Consider the following 27500-nt stretch of genomic DNA (forward strand, 5'->3'; position numbering starts at 1 on the left):
CTGAGAATGGAAATTCCAAATCAAATCAAATCAAATTGTATTTGTCACATACACATGGTTAGCAGATGTTAATGCGAGTGTAGCGAAATGCTTGTGCTTCTAGTTCCGACTGTGCAGTAATATCCAACAAGTAATCTAACCTAACAATTTCACAACAACTACCTTATACACACAAGTGTAAAGGAATTAATACGAATATTTACATAAAAATAGATGAAAGAGTGATGGCCGAACGGGTTATTGAAGGTTATTAAATAACGTTCTGAGAACATGTTTGAATAAGGTACGTTTGTAGGTACATTTTTATATGGTAAAATCAAAATTGCGTCTGACTATTTGTGTGTGTTATTCCCACAGCGTGCGACTCATCCTGCATTACCTGTTACCCTGACAACCCCAACTGCATGAGCTGCCCCCCGGGCTCTGCTATGCATCATGGGAAATGTATTTCCCACTGTCCGGATCAGCATTACCTTGACAGTCATGGCCACTGCAGAGGTAAGCACCTCTTCACAGAGTTTACATAAAATAAATAAATATTAAAAACATTTATTAGATTGTCAATTGCAGACAAGATCCAACCAAAACTTGCCTTCCGCTTTTAGCCAAATTGGAAGGGTACGGGGGGGTGGCTGCCACATTGGCCGTTGGGGAGCCGTGTCACGCCCTGACCTTAGAGATCCTTTTTATGTCTCTATTTTGGTTTGGTCAGGGCGTGAGTTGGGGTGGGCATTCTATGTTCTATGTTCTATATTTTGTAGTTCTATGTTTTGGCCGGGTAGGGTTCTAAATCAGGGACAGCTGTCTATAGTTGTCTCTCTGATTGGGAACCATACTTAGGCAGCCCTTTTTCCCACCTGTGTTTGTGGGAAGTTGTCTTTGTTTAGGGCACTTTGCCTTTGAGCTTCACGGTTTGTTTTTGTAGTGTTTGTTGTTTTGTTCGGCGTCTTTTTGATTAAATAAAGAAAATGTACGCTACCCACACTGCACCTTGGTCCGCTCCCTTCAACAGCCGTTAGGGAGCCGTTGCTTAGATCATACTGCCCATCATAACTCTATTAACCAATAGGCTACCTCACTGATACTATATGTGTTCACTATGTGTATTAGTGCAGGGCTGGACCAAAACCTGCACAAACTGTATCCTCCTAACAGGCTCATACAGTGTGATTGACCTCTGATCTCTGACCTCTTCTCTCAGCCTGTCACAGCTCCTGCTGGTCCTGCTCCGGCACCGCTGTGTCCCAGTGTACCCTCTGTTCCCAGGGACTGTCTCTACACCAGGGCCAGTGTCTGGAGGTCTGCGGACAGGGGCTGTACCATCAGGATGGGTCCTGTCTCAGTAAGTGACTGGGTTCGGGTTAGAGGGAAAAGGAGAACTGGACCATCAGGATGGGACCTGTCTCAGTAAGTGACTGGGTTCGGGTTAGAGGGAAAAGGAGAACTGGACCATCAGGATGGGACCTGTCTCAGTAAGTGACTGGGTTGGGGTTGGAGGGAAAAGGAGAACTGGACCATCAGGATGGGACCTGTCTCAGTAAGTGACTGGGTTCGGGTTGGAGGGAAAAGGAGAACTGGACCATCAGGATGGGACCTGTCTCAGTAAGTGACTGGGTTCGGGTTAGAGGGAAAAGGAGAACTGGACCATCAGGATGGGACCTGTCTCAGTAAGTGACTGGGTTCGGGTTAGAGGGAAAAGGAGAACTGGACCATCAGGATGGGACCTGTCTCAGTAAGTGACTGGGTTCGGGTTGGAGGGAAAAGGAGAACTGGACCATCAGGATGGGACCTGTCTCAGTAAGTGACTGGGTTCGGGTTGGAGGGAAAAGGAGAACTGGACCATCAGGATGGGACCTGTCTCAGTAAGTGACTGGGTTCGGGTTAGAGGGAAAAGGAGAACTGGACCATCAGGATGGGACCTGTCTCAGTAAGTGACTGGGTTCGGGTTAGAGGGAAAAGGAGAACTGGATCATCAGAATGAGACTAGTTTAGCTTTTGAACTTTTCTGCCTATAGAGCTTTATATAGAGCTATATATCCCAGTTTTATAGCTGGGTTTCACTATGTCATGTTTCACATGTATGTACATACACCTGCCCATATTCCTGCCACTCATCCTGCAGGTTGTGTGTGAGTGTGTTTTTTTAATTTTGTAAAAAGTCTGATTTAGTTTGTTCTCTCTCCCGTCAGACTGCCACCCATCTTGTAGGACATGTGTGGGTCCCCTGTCCTCTGACTGTCTGAGGTGTCTGAAACCAGAGGAGGCCCTGCAGCCACTGACCAGTCCCCCTCACATACCACTACCCCACGGAGTGTGTGTGGCCGAATGCCCTGCTCCATTCTACCTGGACGCGCAACACACATGCAGAGGCAAGTAGACAGTGGTGGGGGTGGGTTGGGAGTGGAAGGTGTGTGTGTGTGTGTGTGTGTGTGTGTGTGTGTGTGTGTGTGTGTGTGTGTGTGTGTGTGTGTGTGTGTGTGTGTGTGTGTGTGTGTGTGTGTGTGTGTGTGTGTGTGTGTGTGTGTGTGTGTGTGTGTGTGTGTGTGCGTGTGTGTGTGTGCGTTTGTGTGTGTGTGGGGGGGGGGGGGGGGTAGCTGTGTTACAACATAGCAGCAGTGTTTTCCCTGTGGGGGGGTTCACACACTATCAACATTAAACCTACTATGCAAAATGTACCATACAGAGCCTTGTATCCAGACCCTTTGACTTTTTCCACATTTTGTTACGTTACAGCCTTATTCTAAAATGTAGTAAATACTTTTTTGAAATCATCAATCTATCCACAATATCCCATAATGATAAAGGGAAAACATGTTTTTAGACATTTTGAAAATAATATACAAATAAAATAGCAGACCCTTTTGCTATGAGACTCAAAATTGAGCTCACATGCATCCTGTTTCCATTGATCATCCTTGATATGTCTTAACAACGTGATTGGAGTCCACCTGTGGTAAATTTAATTGATTGAACATGATTTGGAAAGGCACACACCTGTCTATATAAGGTCCCACAGTTGACAGTGCATGTCAGAGCAAAAAACCAAGTCATGAGGTCGACGGAATTGAGAGCTCCCATACAGGATTGTGTCGAGGCACAGATCTGGGGAAGGGTACCAAAAAAAGTCTGCAGCATTGAAGCTCCCCAAGAACACAGTGGCCTCCAACATTATTAAATGGAAGACGTTTGGAAGACTCTTCCTAGAGCTGGCCGTCCGGCCAAACTGAGCAATCGGGGGAGAAAGGCCTTGGTCAGGGAGGTGACCAAGAACCCGATGGTCACTCTGACAGAGCTCCAGAGTTTCTCTGTGGAGATGGGAGAACCTTCCAGAAGGACAACCATCTATGCAGCACTCCACCAATCAGGCCTTTATGGTAGAGTGGCCAGACGGAAGCCACTCTTCAGTAAAAGGCACATGACAGCTGACTTGGAGTTTGCCAAAAGGCACTCTGACCATGAGAAACAAGTCTCTTGTCTGATTAAACCAAGACTGAACACTTTGGCCTGAATGCCAAGCGTCACGTCTGGAAGAAACCTGGCACCATCACCTACAGTGAAGCATGGTGGTGGCTGTATCACCTATGGTGAAGCATGGTGGTGGCAGCATCACCTATGGTGAAGCATGGTGGTGGCAGCATCACCTATGGTGAAGCATGGTGGTGGCAGCATCACCTACAGTGAAGCATGGTGGTGGCAGCATAATTCTGTGGGGATGGTTTTCAGCGGCAAGGACTGGGAGACTAGTCAGGATCGAGGCAAAGATGAACGGAGCAAAGTAGAGAGAGATCTTTGATGAAAACCTGCTCCAGAGCGCTCAGGAACTCAGACTGGGGTGAAGGTTCACCTTCCAACAGGACAACAACCCTAAGCACACAGCCAAGACAACACAGGAGGGCTTTGGGACAAGTCTCTGAATGTCCTTGAGTGGCCCAGCCAGAGCTAGGACCCGATCAAACATCTCTGAAGAGACCTGAAAATAGCTGTGCAGAGCTTGAGCTTGAGAGGATCTGCAGAGAAGAATGGGAGAAACTCCCCAAATACAGGTGTGCCAATCCTGTAGCGTCATACCCAAGAAGACTCAAGGCTGTAATCCCTGCCAAAGATGCTTCAATAAAGTACTGAGTAAAGGGTCTGAATACTTACGTAAATGTGATATTTCAGTTTTTTATTTTTCATAAATTAGTGAACATTTCTAAAAATGTGTTTTTGCTTTGTCATTATGGGGTATTGTGATGTCATCATGGGGTATTGTGATGTCATCATGGGGTATTGTGATGTCATTATGGGGTATTGTGATGTCATTATGGGGTATTGTGATGTCATTATGGGGTATTGTGATGTCATCATGGGGTATTGTGATGTCATCATGGGGTATTGTGATGTCATCATGGGGTATTGTGATGTCATTATGGGGTATTGTGATGTCATCATGGGGTATTGTGATGTCATCATGGGGTATTGTGATGTCATCATGGGGTATTGTGATGTCATCATGGGGTATTGTGATGTCATCATGGGGTATTGTGATGTCATCATGGGGTATTGTGATGTCATCATGGGGTATTGTGATGTCATCATGGGGTATTGTGATGTCATCATGGGGTATTGTGATGTCATCATGGGGTATTGTGATGTCATTATGGGGTATTGTGATGTCATTATGGGGTATTGTGATGTCATCATGGGGTATTGTGTGTAGATTGATGAGGAGAAAAAAAACAAAATGTGGAAAAAGTCAAGTGGTCAGCTCTCCACAGCTGGGTTTCACTATGTCTGTGTCTCAAATGGCATCCTGTATCCAGGTGATAAAAAAAGATTCAATTTATATATAATTGAATCTTTATTTACCTGGATAAGGAGTCTTCTCTGGATAGAAAATAAATGAACTGGCCTCCCGAGTGGAGCAGCAGTCTAAGGCACTGCATTGCAGTGTTGTGCCGTCACTACAGTCTAGGTTTGATCCCAGGCTGTGTCACAACAGGCCGTGACCGGGAGTCCGATAGGGCGGCGCACAACTGGCCCAGCGTCGTCTGGGCTAGGGGAGGGTTTGGCCGGGGGAGCTTCACTTGGCTCGTCACGCGACTCCTGTATGGCTGGCCGGGCGCCTGCAGGGTGACTTCGGGGTCGTCAGTTGAGCGGTATTTCACATTTGTGCAGCTTGGATTCCGGGTTAAGCAAACTGGTGTTTAAGAAGCGTGGCTTGGTGGGTCATGTTTCGTAAGACGCATGACTCAACCTTCGCTTCTCCTTTTATTTATTTATTTCACCTTTATTTAACCAGGTAGGCTAGTTGAGAACACCTTTATTTAACCAGGTAGGCTAGTTGAGAACACCTTTATTTAACCAGGTAGGCTAGTTGAGAACACCTTTATTTAACCAGGTAGGCCAGTTGAGAACACCTTTATTTAACCAGGTAGGCTAGTTGAGAACACCTTTATTTAACCAGGTAGGCTAGTTGAGAACACCTTTATTTAACCAGGTAGGCTAGTTGAGAACACCTTTATTTAACCAGGTAGGCTAGTTGAGAACACCTTTATTTAACCAGGTAGGCTAGTTGAGAACACCTTTATTTAACCAGGTAGGCTAGTTGAGAACACCTTTATTTAACCAGGTAGGCTAGTTGAGAACACCTTTATTTAACCAGGTAGGCCAGTTGAGAACACCTTTATTTAACCAGGTAGGCTAGTTGAGAACACCTTTATTTAACCAGGTAGGCTAGTTGAGAACACCTTTATTTAACCAGGTAGGCTAGTTGAGAACACCTTTATTTAACCAGGTAGGCCAGTTGAGAACACCTTTATTTAACCAGGTAGGCAAGTTGAGAACACCTTTATTTAACCAGGTAGGCAAGTTGAGAACACCTTTATTTAACCAGGTAGGCTAGTTGAGAACACCTTTATTTAACCAGGTAGGCAAGTTGAGAACACGTTCTCATTTATAACTGTGACCTGGCCAAGATAAAGCAAAGCAGTTCGACACATACAACAACACAGAGTTACACATGGAGTAAAACAAACATACAGTCAATAATACAGTAGAAAAATAAGTCTATATACAATGTGAGCAAATGAGGTGAGATAAGGGAGGTAAAGGCAAAAAAAAGGCCATGTTGGCGAAGTAAATACAATATAGCAAGTAAAACACTGGAATGGTAGATTTGCAGTGGAAGAATGTACAAAGTAGAAATAGAAATAATGGGGTGTAAAGGAGCAAAATAAATAAATACATACAGTAGGGAAAGAGGTAGTTGTTTGGGCTAAATTATAGATGGGTTATGTACAGGTGCACTCCTGACCCTGTAGGGAGTTGCAACGATGAGACAAGATTGTGATCACGAAATTGGGGAGAAAAAGGGAGTAAAAAATAACCAAAAAATGAATAAATAAATACATGAACTGTCTCAGACAGTTAGATAGATGTGTGTGTGTCTGCAGGGTGTGTGTGTGTGTCTGCAGGGTGTGTGTGTGTCTGCAGGGTGTGTGTGTGTCTGCAGAGTGTGTGTGTGTCTGCAGGGTGTGTGTGTGTGTGTCTGCAGGGTGTGTGTGTGTGTCTGCAGGGTGTGTGTGTGTGTCTGCAGGGTGTGTGTGTGTGTGTGTCTGCAGGGTGTGTGTGTGTCTGCAGGGCGTGTGTGTGTGTCTGCAGGGCGTGTGTGTGTGTCTGCAGGGTGTGTGTGTGTGTCTGCAGGGTGTGTGTGTGTGTCTGCAGGGTGTGTGTGTGTGTCTGCAGGGTGTGTGTGTGTGTGTCTGCAGGGTGTGTGTGTGTCTGCAGGGTGTGTGTGTGTCTGCAGGGTGTGTGTGTGTGTGTCTGCAGGGTGTGTGTGTGTGTGTCTGCAGGGTGTGTGTGTGTGTGTCTGCAGGGTGTGTGTGTGTGTGTCTGCAGGGTGTGTGTGTGTGTCTGCAGGGTGTGTGTGTGTGTGTCTGCAGGGTGTGTGTGTGTGTCTGCAGGGTGTGTGTGTGTGTCTGCAGGGTGTGTGTGTGTGTCTGCAGGGTGTGTGTGTGTCTCTGCAGGGTGTGTGTGTGTGTCTGCAGAGTGTGTGTGTCTGCAGGGTGTGAGTGTGTGTCTGCAGGGTGTGTGTGTGTGTCTGCAGGGTGTGTGTGTGTGTCTGCAGGGTGTGTGTGTGTCTGCAGGGTGTGTGTGTGTCTGCAGGGTGTGTGTGTGTGTCTGCAGGGTGTGTGTGTGTCTGCAGGGTGTGTGTGTGTGTGTCTGCAGGGTGTGTGTGTCTACAGATTAAGAACCTGTTAAAACGCAACAGGGAAGATGAAATGATCTGAAACACGCTGTTGAGTTCTGATGTGTCCACAGCCCAGGTGATGTAGTGTTATACTAGATGTATCCAGGTGATGTAGTGTTATACTAGATGTATCCAGGTGATGTAGTGTTATACTAGATGTATCCAGGTGATGTAGTGTTATACTAGATGTATCCAGGTGACGTAGTGTTATACTAGATGTATCCAGGTGATATAGTGTTATACTAGATGTAGTGTTATACTAGATGTATCCAGGTGATGTAGTGTTATACTAGATGTATCCAGGTGATATAGTGTTATACTAGATGTATCCAGGTGACGTATTGTTATACTAGATGTATCCAGGTGATGTAGTGTTATACTAGAGGTAGTGTTATAATAGATGTATCCAGGTGATGTAGTGTTATACTAGATGTATCCAGGTGATGTAGTGTTATACTAGATGTATCCAGGTGATGCAGTGTTATACTAGATGTATCTAGGTGATGTAGTTTTATACTAGATGTATCCAGGTGATGTAGTGTTATACTAGATGTATCTAGGGGATGTAATGTTATACTAGATGTATCCAGGTGACGTAGTGTTATACTAGATGTATCCAGGTGATATAGTGTTATACTAGATGTAGTGTTATAATAGATGTATCCAGGTGATGTAGTGTTATAATAGATGTATCCAGGTGATGTAGTGTTATACTAGATGTATCCAGGTGATGTAGTGTTATACTAGATGTATCCAGGTGATGTAGTGTTATACTAGATGTATCCAGGTGATGTAGTTTATAATATATGTATCCAGGTGATGTAGTGTTATACTAGATGTATCCAGGTGATGTAGTGTTATATTAGATGTATCCAGGTGATGTAGTGTTATACTAGATGTATCCAGGTGATGTAGTTTATAATATATGTATCCAGGTGATGTAGTGTTATACTAGATGTATCCAGGTGATGTAGTGTTATACTAGATGTATCCAGGTGATGTAGTGTTATACTAGATGTATCCAGGTGATGTAGTGTTATACTAGATGTATCCAGGTGATGTAGTGTTATACTAGATGTATCCAGGTGATGTAGTGTTATACTAGATGTATCCAGGTGATGTAGTGTTATACTAGATGTATCCAGGTGATGTAGTGTTATACTAGATGTATCCAGGTGATGTAGTGTTATACTAGATGTATCCAGATAACGTTACAGAGTCAATGGGGAAAGGAGAAGGACTTTGGCAGGCAGGCAGGCAGTCAGGCAGCTAGGCAGTCAGGTAGGCAGGTAGGCAGGCAGTCAGGCAGTCAGGCAGGCAGGCAGGTAGGCAAGCAAGCAGGCAGGCAGTCAGGCAGTAAAGCAGGCAGGTAGGCAGGCAGTCAGACAGGCAGTCAGGTAGGTAGGCAGGCAGGCAGGCAGCCAGGCAGGCAGCCAGGCAGGCAGACAGGCAGTCAGGCAGGCAGGCAGGTCGGCAGTCAGGCAGACAGTCATTCAGAAAGTCAGGCAGTCAGGCAGTCAGGCAGGTAGGTAGGTAGGTAGGTAGGCAGGCAGGCAGGTAATTAGGCAGGCAGGCAGGCAGGCAGGCAGGCAGGTAGGCAGGCATGCAGTCAGGCAGAAAGGCAGGCAGAAAGGCAGGCAGGCAGACATGCAGGCAGTCAGGCAGAAAGGCAGGCAGGCAGTCAGGCAGACAGGCAGGCAGGCGACCGGCTGGTGTCTATCTGTCTTTTCCTCCTCTCTTGGCAGCTGAAGGAAGCTTGACAGCAGTTATTTTTAATATCCCTCCAGTACTGTGGAAGGAGATGGTAAACTCATGTGTTTCTCAGCCGACAGACAGCTTAAGTTGACTAAATAGACAGAGAGAGGGTGAGGTTCGGAGAGGCTGACTTTCTCGATGCCACGGTCTGTGAGTGATTTTTCTAGGTTTCCACTTTGACATGGGAGAGAGATACACAGGGAGACATACACAGGGAGACATACACAGAGAGACATACACAGGGAGACGTACACAGGGAGACATACACAGGGAGACATACACAGGGAGACAAACACAGGGAGACATACACAGGGAGACATACACAGAGAGACATACAGTACGAGGCTACACAGTATGAGGCTATACAGTACGAGGATACACAGTATGAGGCTATATAGTACGAGGCTATATAGTACGAGGCTGTACAGTACGAGGCTATACAGTATGAGGCTATATAGTACGAGGCTATATAGTACGAGGCTGTACAGTACGAAGCTATACAGTACGAGGCTATACAGTACGAGGCTATACAGTACGAGGCTATACAGTACGAGGCTATACAGTACGAGGCTACACAGTACGAGGCTATACAGTACGAGGCTACACAGTACGAGGCTATACAGTACGAGGCTACACAGTATGAGGTTATACAATATGAGGCTATACAGTACGAGGCTATACAGTGCGAGGCTATATAATTACGAGGCTATATAGTACGATGCTTTCCAGTACGAGGCTACACAGTACGAGGCTATACAGTACGAGGCTATATAGTACGAGGCTATACAGTACGAGGCTATACAGTACGAGGCTATACAGTACGAGACTATACAGTACGAGGCTATATAGTACGAGGTTATTTAGTACGAGGTTATACAGTACGAGACTGTACAGTACGAGGCTATACAGTACGAGGCTGTACAGTACGAGGCTATGTAGTACGAGGTTATTTAGTACGAGGTTATACAGTACGAGGCTGTACAGTACGAGGCTGTACAGTACGAGGCTGTACAGTACGAGGCTATACAGTACGAGGTTATTTAGTACGAGGTTATACAGTACGAGGCTGTACAGTACGAGGCTATACAGTTTTTTGCAGCAATTAAATCAACATTAACTCTTAACAAGGCACACCTGTTAATTGAAATGCATTCCAGGTGACTACCTCATTAAGCTGGTTGAGAGAATGCCAAGATTGTGAAAAGCTGTCAAGGCAAAGGGTGGTTACTTTGAAGAATATCAAATATGAAATATATTTAGATTTTTTTGGTTACTACATGATTCCATATGTGTTATTTAATAGTTTTGACGTCTTCACTATTATTCTACAATTTAGAAAATAGTAAAAACTAAAGAAAAACGTTAAATGAGTAGATGTGTCCACACTTTTGATTGGTGCTGTACATTATCCCAAAATGGAGTCAGTTTGTCACAAGACAGCAGCATATGTAATAGGGTGTCTGTATATTCAAGGAGACTTTTAATGCTTTATCAATGGGCTTATGTTTCAATATCACAAACCTAAATCCACCTCTTTTCTCTCTCTTGGTCCATTTCAGAATGCCACACTTCCTGTTTACAGTGCACAGGAGGAAGTAGTCAGAACTGTACTTCCTGTACCCCGCCCTACGTCCTCCAGGAAGGCCAGTGCGTCCCCAGATGTCACCGGGGACACACCGTCCAGGACAACACTTGCCAAGGTAAGGAGACCTTTTTCTAGACACGCACGCACGCTCACGCACATGCACGCTCACGCACACGCACGTGCATACACACCTCCCTTTTACTATTGTCTGCATACCATTACCTGGGCAACCAATACTGTCCACCCCACACATGAACTTAAACACAGGAGACCCACGTTTCAAACCCAGTCACTTAAAGAAACAAATGCGAGGAAAAGGAACCAGTCTTAAATGATCATTTGAATTACAAAAACATTGTGTAATTCCCAATTTGTTAGGACTCTTTGAAGATCCTCGTTTTTACCCATCAAGGGATAAAAAAATGGACAACCTAGTGCTTCTAGCTGTTGAAAAAAACAGTCCTAGTTTGCTATTGTAGCGCTTAGCACGGAAAAGCTATGCAAGTTGTCGTGACGATTTATTCCTTCAATAACGAATATCAAAAAAGACATTCAGCAGGCTTTTCCCAGACGCTGAATAAAAGTAACAGAGAGAAACATGACCATTCTCACATTTGTGAGAGAATACATTTTCACTAACTGTGGATAGACATTCGGCAGTTAAGACGTTTTCTGGGCAATGCTTCTCCTTTTTGAAGAATCTGATGTACTTAAAGTAAGTACGACATGCTATTCCCTATATAGTGCACTACTTTTTTTACCAGAGCGATATGGGGCCGAATAGGGTGTAATTTGGGACACAGACGTAATCACAGTTCGGGGCTGTAACAGCTTTCTCCTAAGACTCTTCAATTTAATTAAATGAGCAGAAGGCTGTAATGTGAAGTCACTTGAATCTGCTATCCATTAGCAGAGCCTTGTTTGCCATCTCAAACCTAATTTGACCTTCCTGCGAACTGTCTTATATCTGCTTAATACCTCTGCTGTCTGTCCTCTACTGGTGGGAAGGTATTATTGTCTCTGTTTTGCACAGTAATACTTTTGAGAAATTTTGAAGGAAACGATTGTATCTACATTTGGCCTGGTTTTCGAAAGCAACCAACTCTGTCTAGACACAAACCACCTGGTTTTCTAAGCAACTAACTGTCTAGACACAAACGACCTGGTTTTCTAAGCAACCAACTCTGTCTAGACACAAACCACCTGGTTTTCTAAGCAACCAACTGTCTAGACACAAACCACCTGGTTTTCTAAGCAACCAACTCTGTCTAGACACAAACCACCTGGTTTTCTAAGCAACCAACTGTCTAGACACAAACCACCTGGTTTTCTAAGCAACCAACTCTGTCTAGACACAAACCACCTGGTTTTCTAAGCAACCAACTCTGTCTAGACACAAACCACCTGGTTTTCTAAGCAACCAACTCTGTCTAGACACAAACCACCTGGTTTTCTAAGCAACCAACTCTGTCTAGACACAAACCACCTGATTTTCTAAGCAACCAACTGTCTAGACACAAACCACCTGGTTTTCGAATGGTTTCTGAGGTAGTATAGAATGACACCGGGAGATACTGCCGGGATCCTCAAAGAGGGACCAGAATGATGCTCTTCCGTTCACATGAGAATCCCTGAGGTCATATCTCAACTGCCATTCACTACTGCTGTGCCCTTGAGCAAGACACTTAGCCCCTTAAACGGCTCCAGCCAGGTGCTGGTTAAACACAAATCAATACAGTCATACACTACTGTATTATTAACCTATACCCCCCCCCCCCCCAGGGTGCCACCCATCCTGCCTGGAGTGTTCAGGTACCTCCCAGGCTGACTGTGTGTCCTGCCCCCCCCTGGCCAACTTCAACAACGGCTACTGCAGGACTAGCTGTCCAGATGGACTGTTCTTACACCCCCAAGGATTCTGTCAGGGTGAGTAGTACGTGTATTAGGGGGGGGGGGGGGGGTGTGTGTGTGTGTGTGTGTGTGTGTGTGTGTGTGTGTGTGTGTGTGTGTGTGTGTGTGTTTGTGCGTGTGTTTGTGCGTGCGTGCGTGCGTGCGTGCGTGCGTGCGTGCGTGCGTGCGTGTGTGTGTGTGTGTGTGTGTTGATACTGTATCAATCCTTGTCTGAGGTAGTTTGGCTTTTAGGTGAATCTTTTTCTAAGCAATAATTAAGAAGTTGAATAAAATCCCCTGGAGAAATCTCTGTTTAGGAAACTTTTACGGACAACTTGAATGTTTGATGATCAAAGTTATTTTAATATTTAAAGTTAAGTTATTTTAAAGTTAACACAGACAATATTCATGTTCCCTTCTCATTATTTTGGTAAAGAAAGTCAACCATACTAAACAAACAAATATTAACACAACATGCAACAATTTCAAACATAATAGAAGGAAATCAGTCAATTGAAATAAATTCATTAGGTCCTAATCTATGGATTTAACATGACTGGGCCGGGGCGCAGCCATGGGTGGGGATAGGCCCACCCACTTGGCAGCCAGGTCCAGCCAATCGAATCAGAATTCGTTTTTTTCCACAAAAGGGCTTTACTACAGACAGAAATACTCCTCAGACCCCCCCTCAGACGATCCCACAGGTGAAGAAGCCAGATGTGGAGGTCCTGGACTGGCACGGTTAGATTATTTTGGCAAATGAGAAATGCTCACTTAACAGGGATGTAATCAAAAATTTGAGAGAATAAAGTTTTTTGTGTATATTTTTGTTCAGTATGCGTTATACCCAGATGAATTGTCAAAAATTCAATTTTTTGTTTAAACTTATCGCCGTCTCTCCTGATTTGTTTTGAAAATGAGTCCCATCTGAACTTCTCGGTACAGAAACAGTCTCCCGTCAGGAGCCGACCACTTTCCGACCACATACGTGTGCGTGTACGCATGAGGACATGCGTGTGTATGTGAGTAGAAATGTGAGCAAAAAAACCCCAAGGATTTTAATTACGTTTTATGATTATGGTCCCGCTGTTTTCCTACGGACATGAAATTGAAACAGTTGAGTTATCACCCCCCTCCTCTCATCTCTCTCTGTTCTCCTCCACTCAGCCAAACTGGGTTCAATAAAAGATGCCTGCTGGCATTTCTAGGGCACGGAGAGACTGTGTTCATCTTTTCTGCCAGACACTCATATCTACACCCTCCCTGCTGATATATAACTCTCACACAACTCTCTCTCTCTTTATCTACACTCTCTCTCTCTCTTTATCTACACCCCCCCCCTCTCTCTCTCTCTCTCTCTCTCTCTCTGTCTCTGTCTCTCTCTCTCTCTCTCTCTCTCTCTCTGTCTCTGTCTCTCTCTCTCTCTCTCTCTCTCTTTATCTACACTCTCTCTCTCTCGCTCTCTTTATCTACACTCTCTCTCTCTCTTTATCTACACTCTCTCTCTCTCTCTCTCTCTTTATCTACACCCCCCCCTCTCTCTCGCTCTCTTTATCTACACTCTCCCCCCGTCTCTTTCTTTACACCCCCCCCTCTCTCTTTCTCTCTTTATCTACACCCCCCCCCTCTCTCTCTCTCTCTCTCTCTCTCTTTATCTACACTCTCTCCCTCCTCTCTCTCTCTCTTTATCTACACCCCCCCCCCTCTCTCTCTCTCTCTCTCTCTCTCTCTCTCTCTCTCTCTCTCTCTCTCTCTCTCTCTCTCTCTCTCTCTCTCTCTTTATCTACACTCTCTCTCTCTCTTTATCTACACTCCCCCCCCCCCTTCTCTCTCTCTCTCTCTCTCTCTCTTTATCTACACTCTCCCCCCCTCTTTCTCTCCCTCCCTCTCTCTGTCTCTCTCTCTCTCTCTTTATCTACACTCTCTCTCTCTCTCTCTTTATCTACACTCTCCCCCCCTCTCTCTTTATCTACACACTGTCTCTCTCTCTCTTTATCTACACCCCCCCCTCTCTCTCTTTCTCTCTTTATCTACACTCTCCCACCCTCTCTCTCTCTCTCTCTCTCTCTCTCTCTCTCTCTCTCTCTCTCTCTCTCTCTCTTTATCTACACTCTCTATCCCCCCCTCTCTCTCTCTCTTTATCTACACTCTCTCCCCCCCCTCTCTCTCTCTCTCTCGCTCTTTCTCTCTCTCTCTTTCTCTCTCTCTTTTAAAGGGATACTGTGAGATTTCAAGATTTAGGTCATTTTTGTCAGATGAACCATCTAGGTGAAGTGGCAAAGAGCCATTTTATTATTAAACAGAGACATTTTATTATTGAAAGAGCCATTTTATTATTGAACAGACCAATTTTATTATTGAAAGAGTGATTTTATTATTGAACAGACCAATTTATTATTTAACTTCTCTGGGATATGTGGGACGGTAGCGTCCAACTTGGCCAAAAGCCAGAAAAAATGTAGCGCACCAAATTCAAATATATTACTGTAAAAATCAATCTTTCATGAAATCACACGTGAAAGACACCAAATTAAAGCTACACATGTTGTGAATCCAGCCAACATGTCTGATTTCAAAAAGGATTTACGGCGAAAGCACACCAAATGATTATGTTAGCTCAGTACATAGCCACAGAAAAACACAGCCATTTTCCCAGCAAAAGATAGTAGTATCAAAAAACAGAAATAGAGATACAATTAATCACTACCCTTTGATGATCTTCATCAGATGACACTCATAGGACACCATGTTACACAATACATTTATGTTTTGTTCGATAATGTGCATATTTATATCCACAAATCTCGGTTTACATTGGTGCCATGTTCAGAAATGCCTCCAAAATATCCGGAGAAATTGCAGAGAGCAACGTCAAATAACAGAAATACTCATCATAAACCTTGATGAAAGATACATGTTTTACATATAATAAAGATACACTTGTTCTTAAAACTTCTTATGGCTGCCCGATGTCGGTACACTTATGACAACAGCCAGCTCAAGTGCAGGGCGCGAAATTCAAAATATATTTTTTTGAAATATTTAACTTTAACACATTAACAAGTCCAATACAGCAAATGAAAGATAAACATCTTGTGAATCCAGCCAACATGTCCGATTTTTTAAATGTTTTACAGCGAAAACACCACGTATTTTTATGTTAGCTCACCACCAAATACAAAAAAGGACAGACAGCACAAAACCAACCTAACTAATCAAGAACCAACCAAACTAACCAAGAAACAACTTCATCAGATGACAGTCTTATAACATGTTATACAATAAATCTATGTTTTGTTCGAAAAATTTGCATATTTGAGGTGTAAATCAGTTTTACATTGCAGCTACCATCACAGCTACCGTCACAAATAGCACCGAAGCAGCCAGAGTAATTACAGACACCAACGTGAAATACCTAAATACTCATCATAAAACATTTCTGAAAAATACATGGTGTACAGCAAATGAAAGACAAGCATCTTGTGAATCCAGCCAATATTTCCGATTTCTTAAGTGTTTTACAGCAAAAACACAATATAGCATTATATTAGCTTACCACAATAGCCAGAAACACAAGCCATTTACCAACAGCAAAAGTTAGCGATCGTAACAAACCAGCAAAAGATATATCATTTTTGACTAACCTTGATAAGCTTCATCAGATGACAGTCCTATAACATCAGGTTATACATGCACTTATGTTTTGTTCGAAAATGTGCATATTTAGAGCTGTAATCAGTGGTTATACATTGTGCTAACGTAGCATCTTTTTCCCAGAATGTCCGGATATTTTTATGACACTCAACTATTCTGACCAAATAACTATTCATAAACGTTACTAAAAAATACATGTTGTATAGGAAATGATAGATACACTAGTTCTTAATGCAATCGCCGTGTTAGAATTCTAAAAATAACTTCATTACGACATCCAGCTTAGTTATAGCGAGAGAGTGCCCAAAATCTGGGCGCAAACTACTAGTACACATGTTCGACAGATATATGAAATAGCATCATAAAATGGGTCCTACTTTTGATGATCTTCCATCAGAATGTTGTACAAGGGGTCCTTTGTCGGGAACAATCGTTGTTTGGTTTTAGAATGTCCTCTTCTCCAGTCAATTAGCACCGAAAGCTAGCAAAGTAGCGCGAAGCTCTCCTTCGTGAACAAACGCAGACAAAGCAACACGCCTAACGTCCCAGAAAAATGTCAATAATCTAATAAAACTATATTGAAAAAACATACTTTACGATGATATTGTCACATTTATCAAATAAAATCAAAGCCGGAGATATTAGTCGTCTATAACGACAGCTTTCCAGAAGGCAATACCAGGTCCCTTCTCGCGTGTTCCAGAAAACAGGAAACTGGTGTCACGTCATGCCAAGAGCTTTTATTCGACCTCAGATCATGTTATACACTCCATTTCTTCTCTCACTGCCTGTTGACATCTAGTGGAAGGCGTATGAAGTGCATGTATACTAATAAATATCAAGCACATTTATAGGCAGGCCCTAGAACAGAGCATCGATTTCAGATTTTCCACTTCCTGTCAGGAAGTTTGCTGCAAAATGAGTTCTGTTTTACTCACAGATATAATTCAAACGGTTTTAGAAACTAGAGAGTGTTTTCTATCCAATAGTAATAATAATATGCATATTGTACGAGCAAGAATTGAGTACGAGGCCGTTTGAAATGGGCACCTTTTATCCAGGCTACTCAATACTGCCCCTGCAGCCCAAACAGGTTAATGCAACCGCTGTGTCAGATTTCCCAAAAACTTTACGTAAAAAGCACACCATGCAATAATCTGAGACGGCGCTAAAAAATAACAACATTTCTCCGCCATGTTGGAGTCAACAGAAATACGAAATTACATTATAAATATTCCCTTACCTTTGATCATCTTCATCAGAATGCACTCCCAGGAATCCTAGTTCCACAATAAATCGTTGTTTTGTTCGATAATGTCCATTTCTTATGTCAAAGTAGCTACTTTTGCTAGCATGTTTAGTGCACATGTCCAAACGCTCGCACAGATGCAGGCGAACTCGGACGAAAACTTCCAAAAGTTATATAACAGGTCGAATAAACTGGTCAAACTAAGTAGAGAATCAATCTTCAGGATGTTGTTATCATAACTATCCAATAACGTTCCAGCCGGAGCATTCCGTCATGTCTGTAGAAGTTATGGAACGCAAGGCGATATCATGAGGAAAGCGTGTGACCAGGAACTGGCAATCTGCCAGACCACTGACTCATTCCCCTCTCATCCGGCCCCACAACACAGTATAAACTTCATTCAACGTTCTACCGACTGTTGACATCTAGTGGAAGGCATAGGAAGTGCAAACAGATCCATATCTTACAGGGAATTGAATCGGCGATGAGTTGAACATTGACCAGTCTCAGAATTCTCACTTCCTGTTTGGATTTTTTCTCAGGTTTTTGCCTGCCATATGAGTTATTTTATACTCACAGACATCATTCAAACAGTTTTAGAAACTTCAGAGTGTTTTATATCCAATAGTAATAATAATATGCATATATTAGCATCTGGGACAGAGTAGGAGGCAGTTCACTATGGGCACGCAATTCATCCAAAAGTGAAAATGCTGCCCCCTATCATAAAGAAGTTAACAGAACCATTTTATTATTGAACAGAGCTATTTTATTATTGAACCTAGTCTTTTTCTTATTGAACAGAGCCATGTTATTGTTGAACAGAGCCATTTTTTACTGAACAGAGCCATTTTATTATTAAACAGAGCCATTTTATTATTGAACAGAGCCATTTTATTGTTGAACAGACCAGTTTTATTATTGAACAGTAATTTTATTGTTGAACAGAACCATTTTATTATTGAACAGACACTTTATTATTTTAAAGAACAATTTTATTATTAAACAGAGACATTTTATTTTTTAACAGAGCCATTTTCTAATTGAACAGAGACATTTTATTATTGAACAGACCAATTTTATTATTGAACAGGGCCATTTTATTATTGAACAGAGACATTTTAATATTTTAAAGAACAATTTTATTATTGAACAGAGCCTTTTTATTATTGAACAGAGCCATTTTATTATTTTAAAGAACAAGTTTATTATTAAACAGAGCCATATTATTATTGAACCTAGCCTTTTTCCTACTGAACAGAGTCATTTTATTATTGAACAGAGACATTTTATTATTGAACAGAGACATTTTATTATTGAACAGAGACATTTTATTATTGAACAGAGACATTTTATTATTGAACAGAGACATTTTATTATTGAACAGAGACATTTTATTATTGAACAGAGCCATTTTATTATTTTAAAGAACAAGTTTATTATTAAACAGAGCCATATTATTATTGAACCTAGCCTTTTTCCTACTGAACAGAGTCATTTTATTATTGAACAGAGACATTTTATTATTGAACAGAGCCGTTTTATTATTGAACAGACCAATTTTATTATTGAACCTAGCCTTTTTCCTACTGAACAGAGACGTTTTATTATTGAACAGAGCTGTTTTATTATTAAACAGTTCCATTTTATTACTGAACAGAGCCTATCAGTGGGGGTTTCCATCTTCTACTTCTATCTGAATAGCGAAAGGTGCTTTTCTGAGTTATAATATACAGTTTCATGCTGCCTTTGGGAACAGAAATGTCCTTTGTCATAATGCTACTCACGCTGTGATGGAAATATGAATTCGATAGACAACCATACATATGGCCTGTTAGCAAAAATAAATGAATTGGCATCCTTCCTTCTAGAAGCTTTATAATCTAGAAGCTTCATGGAAGGATATAGTTTAAGAGCATTTGACCTGAAAATACAAACCTACACACTAGGCATCTTAATTACATTGTTTCTAATGGCATCTCTAAGGAAAAGGTGTTCCACAAGGCTCTATTCCTACCCCAGTCTAATTTATACATCCTCTCTTTACTATCTCCTCTCTCCCTTTCCAAGGTGAGGCTGAATCTGACTGATATTGTGGTTAACAGCTCCTAAATGGCCCGGATCGTTTAATATTTAAAGTAGCAAGCAGGCCTTCCTGTGTATCTGGTGCTAAATCTTTCATCAGACGTCTCTTTCATCAGACCTCTCATCTACGGAAACAGAGAGAGCCAGCAGAGACTCAGGCTAATTACAGGCATATATAAAACCCCAGCTCTGTATCTCTCTGTCTCTCTCTCATATATAAAACCTCAGCTCTGTATCCCTCTTTAACCTGATCTCTCTGTCTCTTTATATAAAACCCCAGCTCTGTATCCCTCTATAACCTGATCTATCTCTCTCTCTTTCTCTTTATATAAAACCTCAGCTCTGTATCCCTCTTTAACCTGATCTCTCTGTCTCTTTATATAAAACCCCAGCTCTATATCCCTCTATAACCTGATCTATCTCCCTCTCTCTCTTTATATAAAACCTCAGCTCTGTATCCCTCTGTAACCTGATCTATCTCTCTCTCATATATAAAACCTCAGCTCTGTATCTCTCTGTAACCTGATCTATCTCTCTCTCTCTCTCCCATATATAAAACCTCAGCTCTGTATCCCTCTTTAACCTGATCTCTCTGTCTCTTTATATAAAACCCCAGCTCTATATCCCTCTTTAACCTGATCTATCTCTCTCTCTCTCTTTATATAAAACCTCAGCTCTGTATCCCTCTGTAACCTGATCTATCTCTCTCTCATATATAAAACCTCAGCTCTGTATCTCTCTGTAACCTGATCTATCTCTCTCTCTCTCTCTCTCTCTCTCTCATATATAAAACCCCAGCTCTGTATCCCTCTTTAACCTGATCTCTCTGTCTCTCTCTCTGTCTATCTCCGTCTCTCTCTCTGTCTATCTCCGTCTCTCTCTCTCTCTCTCTCTCTCTCTCTCTCTCTCTCTCTCTCTCTCTCTCTCTCTCTCTCTCTCTCTCTCTCTCTCTCTCTCTCTCTCTCTCTCTCTCTCTCTCTCTCTCTCTCTCTCTCTCTCTCTACACACACTACACACTACACTGGCCATAAGTATGTGGACCCCTGCTCGTCAAACATCTCATTCCAAAATCATGGGCATTAATATGGAGTTGTTCCCCCCCTTTGCTGATATAACAGCCTCCACTCTTCTGGTAAGGCTTTCCACTAGATGTTGGAACATTGCTGCGAGGACTTGCTTCCATTCAGTCACAAGAGCATTAGTCAGGTTGTGATGTGTGATGTTAGTGATGTTGATTTTGAGCGATTAGGCTCACAGTCGGCGTTCCAATTCATCCCAAAGGTGTTTGATCAAATTTCAAACTCAAATTCAAATTTTATTGGTCACGTACACATGGTTAGCAGATGTTAATGTGAGTCTAGCGAAATGCTTGTGCTTCTAGTTCCGTCCGTGCAGTAATATCTAACAAGTAATCTAACAAATTCACAACGACTACCTTATACACACAAGTGTACAGGGATGAATAAGAATATCTACATAAATATATGGATGAGCGATGGCCGAACGGCATAGGCAAGATGCAGTAGATGGTTTGGAATACAGTATATACATATGAGATGAGTAATGTAGGATATGTAGACATTATTAAAGTGACGTTATTTAAAGTGACTAGTGATACCTTTATTAAATCCATTTATTCAATGTATTAAAGTGACCAGTGATTTGAGTCAGTATGTTGGCAGCAGCCACTCTATGTTAGTGATGGCTGTTTAACAGTCTGATGGCCTTGAGATAGAAGCTGTTTTTCAGTCTCTCGGTCCCTGCTTTGATGCACCTGTACTGACCTCGCCTTCTGGATGATAGCGGGGTGAACAGACAGTGGCTCGGGTGGTTGTTGTCCTTGATGATCTTTATGGCCTTCCTGTGACATCAGGTGTTGTAGGTGTCATGTAGGTGTCATGGAGGGCCCCCGGTGATGTAGTTTGCCCCCGGTGAGGCAGACCGCACCACCCTCTGGAGAGCCTTACGGTTGAGGGCGGTGCAGTTGCCGTACCAGGCTGTGATACAGCCCGACAGGATGCTCTCGATTCTGTAAAAGTTTGTGAGTGTTTTGATTTGTTTAACACTTTTTTTGGGGTTATTACATTATATGATTCCATATGTGTTATTTCATAGTTCTGATGTCTTCATTATTATTCTACAATGTAGAAAATAGTGAAAATAAAGAAAAACCCTTAAATAGGTATGTGTGTCCAGTCTTTTGACTGGTACTGTATATGCATGAACACAGACACACGTAAGCGTTTCACTGTAAGGTCTACAGCTGTTGTATTCAACGCATGTGACAAATACAATTTGATTTGGTTTGATGCTGAGTTTTGGCTTCAGTTGCCTCTCAGACAGCAGGAAAGCATGGATGCAGGTTAACTTTAATATAGTTTAGTCTCCCGTCATTCTGCTAATCCAAAATAAAGACAGAAAACGTCCATTATAGTTATCTTCTCTCCCTTTATCTCTTATCTGTCTTTCACCTAGGAAGCCACACTGTTGTTTATCTGTAGATTGTGTAGATAGGCAACCACCACACACACACACACACACACCACACAAACAGGGCACACACACACACACACACACACACACCACACACATGCACAGACACGCACGCACGCACACACACCACACACACACATGCACACATACACAAACACACCACACAAACACCTCATCTCAGACTGATTCAAGGTTACTACGACCACGGCATTACCATATCTCTCTCTGTCTCTCAATTTAATTTCAAGGGGCTTTATTGGCATGGGAAACCTATGTTAACATTGCCAAAGCAAGTGAAGTAGATAATAAACAAAAGTGAAATAAACAATAAAAATGAACAGTAAACATTACACTCACAAAAGTTTCCAAAGAATAAAGACATTTCAAATGTCATATTATGTCTATATACAGTGTTGTAATAATGTGCAGTCACAGTCTCGCTATTGTTATTTTACTTTACTGCTGCTCTTTAATTACTTGTTAATTACTTGTTACTTTTATTTATTTTATTTCTTATTGTTATTCATATTTTTTTTAAACTGCATTGTTGGTTAAAGGCTCATAAGTAAACATTTCACTGTTGTATTCAGCGCATGTGAGTAATACAATTGGATTTGATTTGATTTTAGGTCAAATTTTATGTTCCTTTTGATGGCATAGAAGTCCGTTCTTGCCTTGTCTCTCAGCTCATTCTCACCTTTAGGGAAGTTACCTGTGGCGCTGATGTTTAGGCCGAGGTATGTATAGTTTTTTTGTGTGCTCTAGGGTAACAGTGTCTAGGTGGAATATATACTTGTGGTCCTGGCAACTGGACCTTTTTTGGAACACCATTATTTTTATCTTACTGAGATTTACTGTCAGGGCCCAGGTCTGTCAGGGCCCAGGTCTGTCAGGGCCCAGGTCTGTCAGGGCCCAGGTCTGTCAGAATCTGTGCAGAAGTCCCAAGTGCTGCTTTAGGCCCTCCTTGGTTGGTGACAGAAGCACCAGATCATCAGCAAACAGTTGACATTTAACTTCAGACTCTAGTAGGGTGAGGCCGGAGGCTGCAGACTGTTCTAGTGCCCGCGCCAATTCGTTGATATATACAGTGCATTCGGAAAGTATTCAGACCCTTGACTTTTCCCACATTTTGTTGCATTACAGCCTTATTCTAAAATATATATATTTTTAAAATATCCTCATCTATCTACACACAATACCCCATAATGTCAAAGCAAAAACAGGTTTTTAGAAATTTTTGCAAATTTATAAAAAATAACAACTGAAATGTCACATTTCCGTAAGTATTCAGACCCTTTACTCAGTACTTTGTTGAAGCACCTTTGGCAGCGATTACAGACTCGAGTCTTCTTGGGTATGACGTTACAAGCTTGGCACACCTGTATTTGGGGAGTGTCTCCCATTCCCATTCAATCGACCTCATGACTTGGTTTTTTGCTCTGACTGGCACTGTCAACTGTAGGACCTTAAATAGACAGGTGTGAACCTTTCCAAATCATGTCCATTAAATTTAATCTCCACAGGTGGACTCCAATCAAGTTGTAGAAACATCTCAAGGATGATCAATGGAAACAGGATGCACCTGAGCTCAATTTATTTCGAGTCTCATAGCAAAGTCTGAATGCTTATGTAAATAAGGTATTTCTGCTTTCAATGCTTAATAGACAGCTACAATTTCTAAAAATCAGTTTTCACTTTGTCATTATTAGGTATTGTGACGTCATTATGGGGTATTGTGATGTCATTATGGGGTATTGTGATGTCATTATGGCGTATTTTGATGTCATTATGGGGTATTGTGATGTCATTATGGGGTATTTTGATGTCATTATGGGGTATTTTGATGTCATTATGGGGTATTGTGATGTCATTATGGGGTATTTTGATGTCATTATGGGGTATTTTGATGTCATTATGGGGTATTGCGTGGGGTATTATGGGGTATTGTGAGGACACATTTCTTTCATCCATTTTAGAATTTTAGATTTTGCTGTGATCTGATAGGGGTGTCAGTGGGCTGACAGTGTACGCTCTGAGATACTCTGGGTTGAGGTCAGTGATAAAGTAGTCTACTGTACTACTGCCAAGAGATGAGTTATTGGTGTACCTACCGTAGGAGTCCCCTCGAAGCCTACCTACCATGTAAATACCCACCGTGCGACAGAGCTGCAGGAGTTGTGACCCGTTTTGGTTGGTTATGTTGTCACAGTTGGGTCTAAGGTGGCATATGGGGGAGGGAATGCTGTCACCTCCAGGCAGGTGTTTGTCCCCCTGTGTGCTGAGGGTGTCAGGTTTTTGTCCGGTTCTGGCATTTAGGTCGCCACAGACTAGTACTTGTCTCTGGGCCTGGAAATGATTGATTTCCTGGAGGGAGAAGCTCTCTCTCTCTCCCTCTCTCTCTCAAGGTGTCTGCCAGCCAGCGACAGCAGCCAGCTAAACCATCAGATAACAGATAGATGTACCTTATCACCCAGATCTTTGGGTGACCGTTATAGGGCGATAGGGAGGGGTGGAACAAGTCATTATTCTGCCCATAGAGATATATAGAAGGTACACTCTTTTTGAATCTCTATGGTTTCCCATAAACCATGGTCAACGGACAGTTTAGCATATAACCCTAATGGGTAAAGTTAGGATACAGGGAGGTTCTATAACCCTAATGGGTAAGGTTAGGATACAGGGAGGTTCTATAACCCTAATGGGTAAGGTTAGGATACAGGGAGGTTCTATAACCCTAATGGGTAAGGTTAGAATACAGGGAGGTTCTATAACCCTAATGGGTAAGGTTAGGATACAGGGAGGTTCTATAACCCTAATGGGTAACGTTAGGATACAGGGAGGTTCTATAACACTAAGGTTAGGATACAGGGAGGTTATATAACACTAAGGTTAGGATACAGGGAGGTTCTATAACCCTAATGGGTAAGGTTAGAATACAGGGAGGTTCTATAACCCTAATGGGTAAAGTTAGGATACAGGGAGGTTCTATAACCCTAATGGGTAAAGTTAGGATACAGGGAGGTTCTATAACACTAAGGTTAGGATACAGGGAGGTTCTATAACACTAAGGTTAGGATACAGGGAGGTTCTATAACCCTAATGGGTAAGGTTAGGATACAGGGAGGTTCTATAACCCTATTGGGTAACGTTAGGATACAGGGAGGTTCTATAACACTAAGGTTAGGATACAGGGAGGTTATATAACACTAAGGTTAGGATACAGGGAGGTTCTATAACCCTAATGGGTAAGGTTAGAATACAGGGAGGTTCTATAACCCTATTGGGTAACGTTAGGATACAGGGAGGTTCTATAACACTAAGGTTAGGATACAGGGAGGTTCTATAACCCTAATGGGTAAGGTTAGGATACAGGGAGGTTCTATAACACTAAGGTTAGGATACAGGCAGGTTCTTTAACACTAAGGTTAGGATACAGGGAGGTTATATAACACTAAGGTTAGAATACAGGGAGGTTCTATAACACTAAGGTTAGGATACAGGCAGGTTCTATAACACTAAGGTTAGGATACAGGGAGGTTCTATAACACTAAGGTTAGGATACAGGGAGGTTCTATAACCCTAATGGGTAAGGTTAGGATACATGGAGGTTCTATAACACTAAGGTTAGGATACAGGGAGGTTCTATAACACTAAGGTTAGGATACAGGGAGGTTCTATAACACTAAGGTTAGGATACAGGGAGGTTCTATAACACTAAGGTTAGGATACAGGGAGGTTCTATAACACTAAGGTTAGGATGCAGGGAGGTTCTATAACCCTAAGGTTAGGATACAGGGAGGTTTTATAACACTAAGGTTAGGATACAGGGAGGTTCTATAACACTAAGGTTAGGATACAGGGAGGTTCTATAACACTAAGGTTAGGATACAGGGAGGTTCTATAACCCTAATGGGTAAGGTTAGGATACAGGGAGGCTCTATAACACTAAGGTTAGGATACAGAGAGGTTTTATAACACTAAGGTTAGAATACAGGGAGGTTCTATAACACTAAGGATAGGATACAGGGATGTTCTATAACACTAAGGTTAGGATACAGGGAGGTTCTATAACACTAAGGTTAGGATACAGGGAGGTTCTATAACACTAAGGTTAGGATACAGGGAGGTTTTATAACCCTAATGGGTAAGGTTAGGATACAGGGAGGTTCTATAACCCTAATGGGTAAGGTTAGGATACAGGGAGGTTCTATAACACTAAGGTTAGTATACAGGGATGTTATATAACCCTAATGGGTAAGGTTAGGATACAGGGAGGTTCTATAACCCTAATGGGTAAGGTTAGGATACAGGAAGGTTATGTAACCCTAATGGGTAAGGTTAGGATACAGGGAGGTTCTATAACCCTAATGGGTAAGGTTAGGAGACAGGGGGGTTCTATAACCCTAATGGGTAAGGTTAGGATACAGGGAGGTTCTATAACCCTAATGGGTAAGGTTAGGATACAGGAAGGTTATGTAACCCTAATGGGTAAGGTTAGGATACAGGGAGGTTCTATAACCCTAATGGGTAAGGTTAGGATACAGGGAGGTTTTATAACACTAAGGTTAGGATGCAGGGAGGTTCTATAACACTAAGGTTAGGATGCAGGGAGGTTCTATAACCCTAATGGGTAAGGTTAGGATACAGGGTTGGTTCTATAACCCTAATGGGTAAGGTTAGGATACAGGGAGGTTCTATAACACTAAGGTTAGGATACAGGGAGGTTCTATAACACTAAGGTTAGGATACAGGGAGGTTCTATAACACTAAGGGCAGGATACAAGGAGGTTCTATAACCCTAATGGGTAAGGTTAGGATACAGGGAGGTTCTATAACACTAAGGTTAGGATACAGGGAGGTTCTATAACACTAAGGTTAGGATACAGGGAGGTTAAACTGACACTAGATCGGTGTGTACGGGCAATGTCTACCCGAAGTTGCCGTGTGTGACCTTTGACCCCTCTCTCTCTGTTCCCAGAATGCAGCAGTAATTGCCAGCGCTGTGTGGCAGACCTCCAGACGGGCATGGGCAGTGTGTGTCTGTGGTGTAAGATTGCCAGGACCCTGTTGCTGGGAGACCACTGTGTCACCCACTGTCCCCAAGGTCACTACCCCTGGCACGGAGCCTGTAAGAGTACGTTTTGTCACACACACACACACACATGTTGGTTTTACTATCCAAGTGGGGTCCAAAGCTTTTATTCCCATTCCAAATCCTATTTTCCCTAACCCCAAAACCTAAAACTACACCCAACCCTAACCTCTAATCCCTAACCTTTACCCCTAACCCTTAACCCTTAACCCTTAACCCTAAACCTAAACCTAAACCTAACCTTAACCTTAACCCTAAACCTAACCCTTAACCCTTAACCCTTAACCCTTAACCCTAAACCTAAACCTAACCTTAACCTTAACCTTAACCCTAAACCTAACCCTTAACCCTTAACCCTTAACCCTAAACCTAAACCTAACCCTTAACCCTTAACCCTTAACCCTAAACCTAAAGCTAACCTTAACCCTAAACCTAACCCATAACCCATAACCTTTAACCCCTAACA

General features: G+C 42.4%; 1 protein-coding gene across 1 annotated transcript in view; it reads left to right on the forward strand.

Moving 5' to 3' along the window:
• LOC139575377 (extracellular matrix organizing protein FRAS1-like) overlaps nucleotides 1–27500 on the forward strand; it is a 370048-nt gene that overhangs the window by 178519 nt on the left and 164029 nt on the right. The window contains exons 15-20 of the mRNA XM_071400291.1: nucleotides 358–498; nucleotides 1202–1342; nucleotides 2190–2369; nucleotides 10546–10686; nucleotides 12354–12497; nucleotides 26921–27076. Coding sequence (XP_071256392.1) covers nucleotides 358–498; nucleotides 1202–1342; nucleotides 2190–2369; nucleotides 10546–10686; nucleotides 12354–12497; nucleotides 26921–27076 — 903 coding nt within the window. The remainder of the gene's footprint in view (nucleotides 1–357; nucleotides 499–1201; nucleotides 1343–2189; nucleotides 2370–10545; nucleotides 10687–12353; nucleotides 12498–26920; nucleotides 27077–27500) is intronic.

This window comes from Salvelinus alpinus, chromosome 5, assembly GCF_045679555.1.
Source record: "Salvelinus alpinus chromosome 5, SLU_Salpinus.1, whole genome shotgun sequence".
NCBI classification, from domain to species: Eukaryota; Metazoa; Chordata; class Actinopteri; order Salmoniformes; family Salmonidae; genus Salvelinus; species Salvelinus alpinus.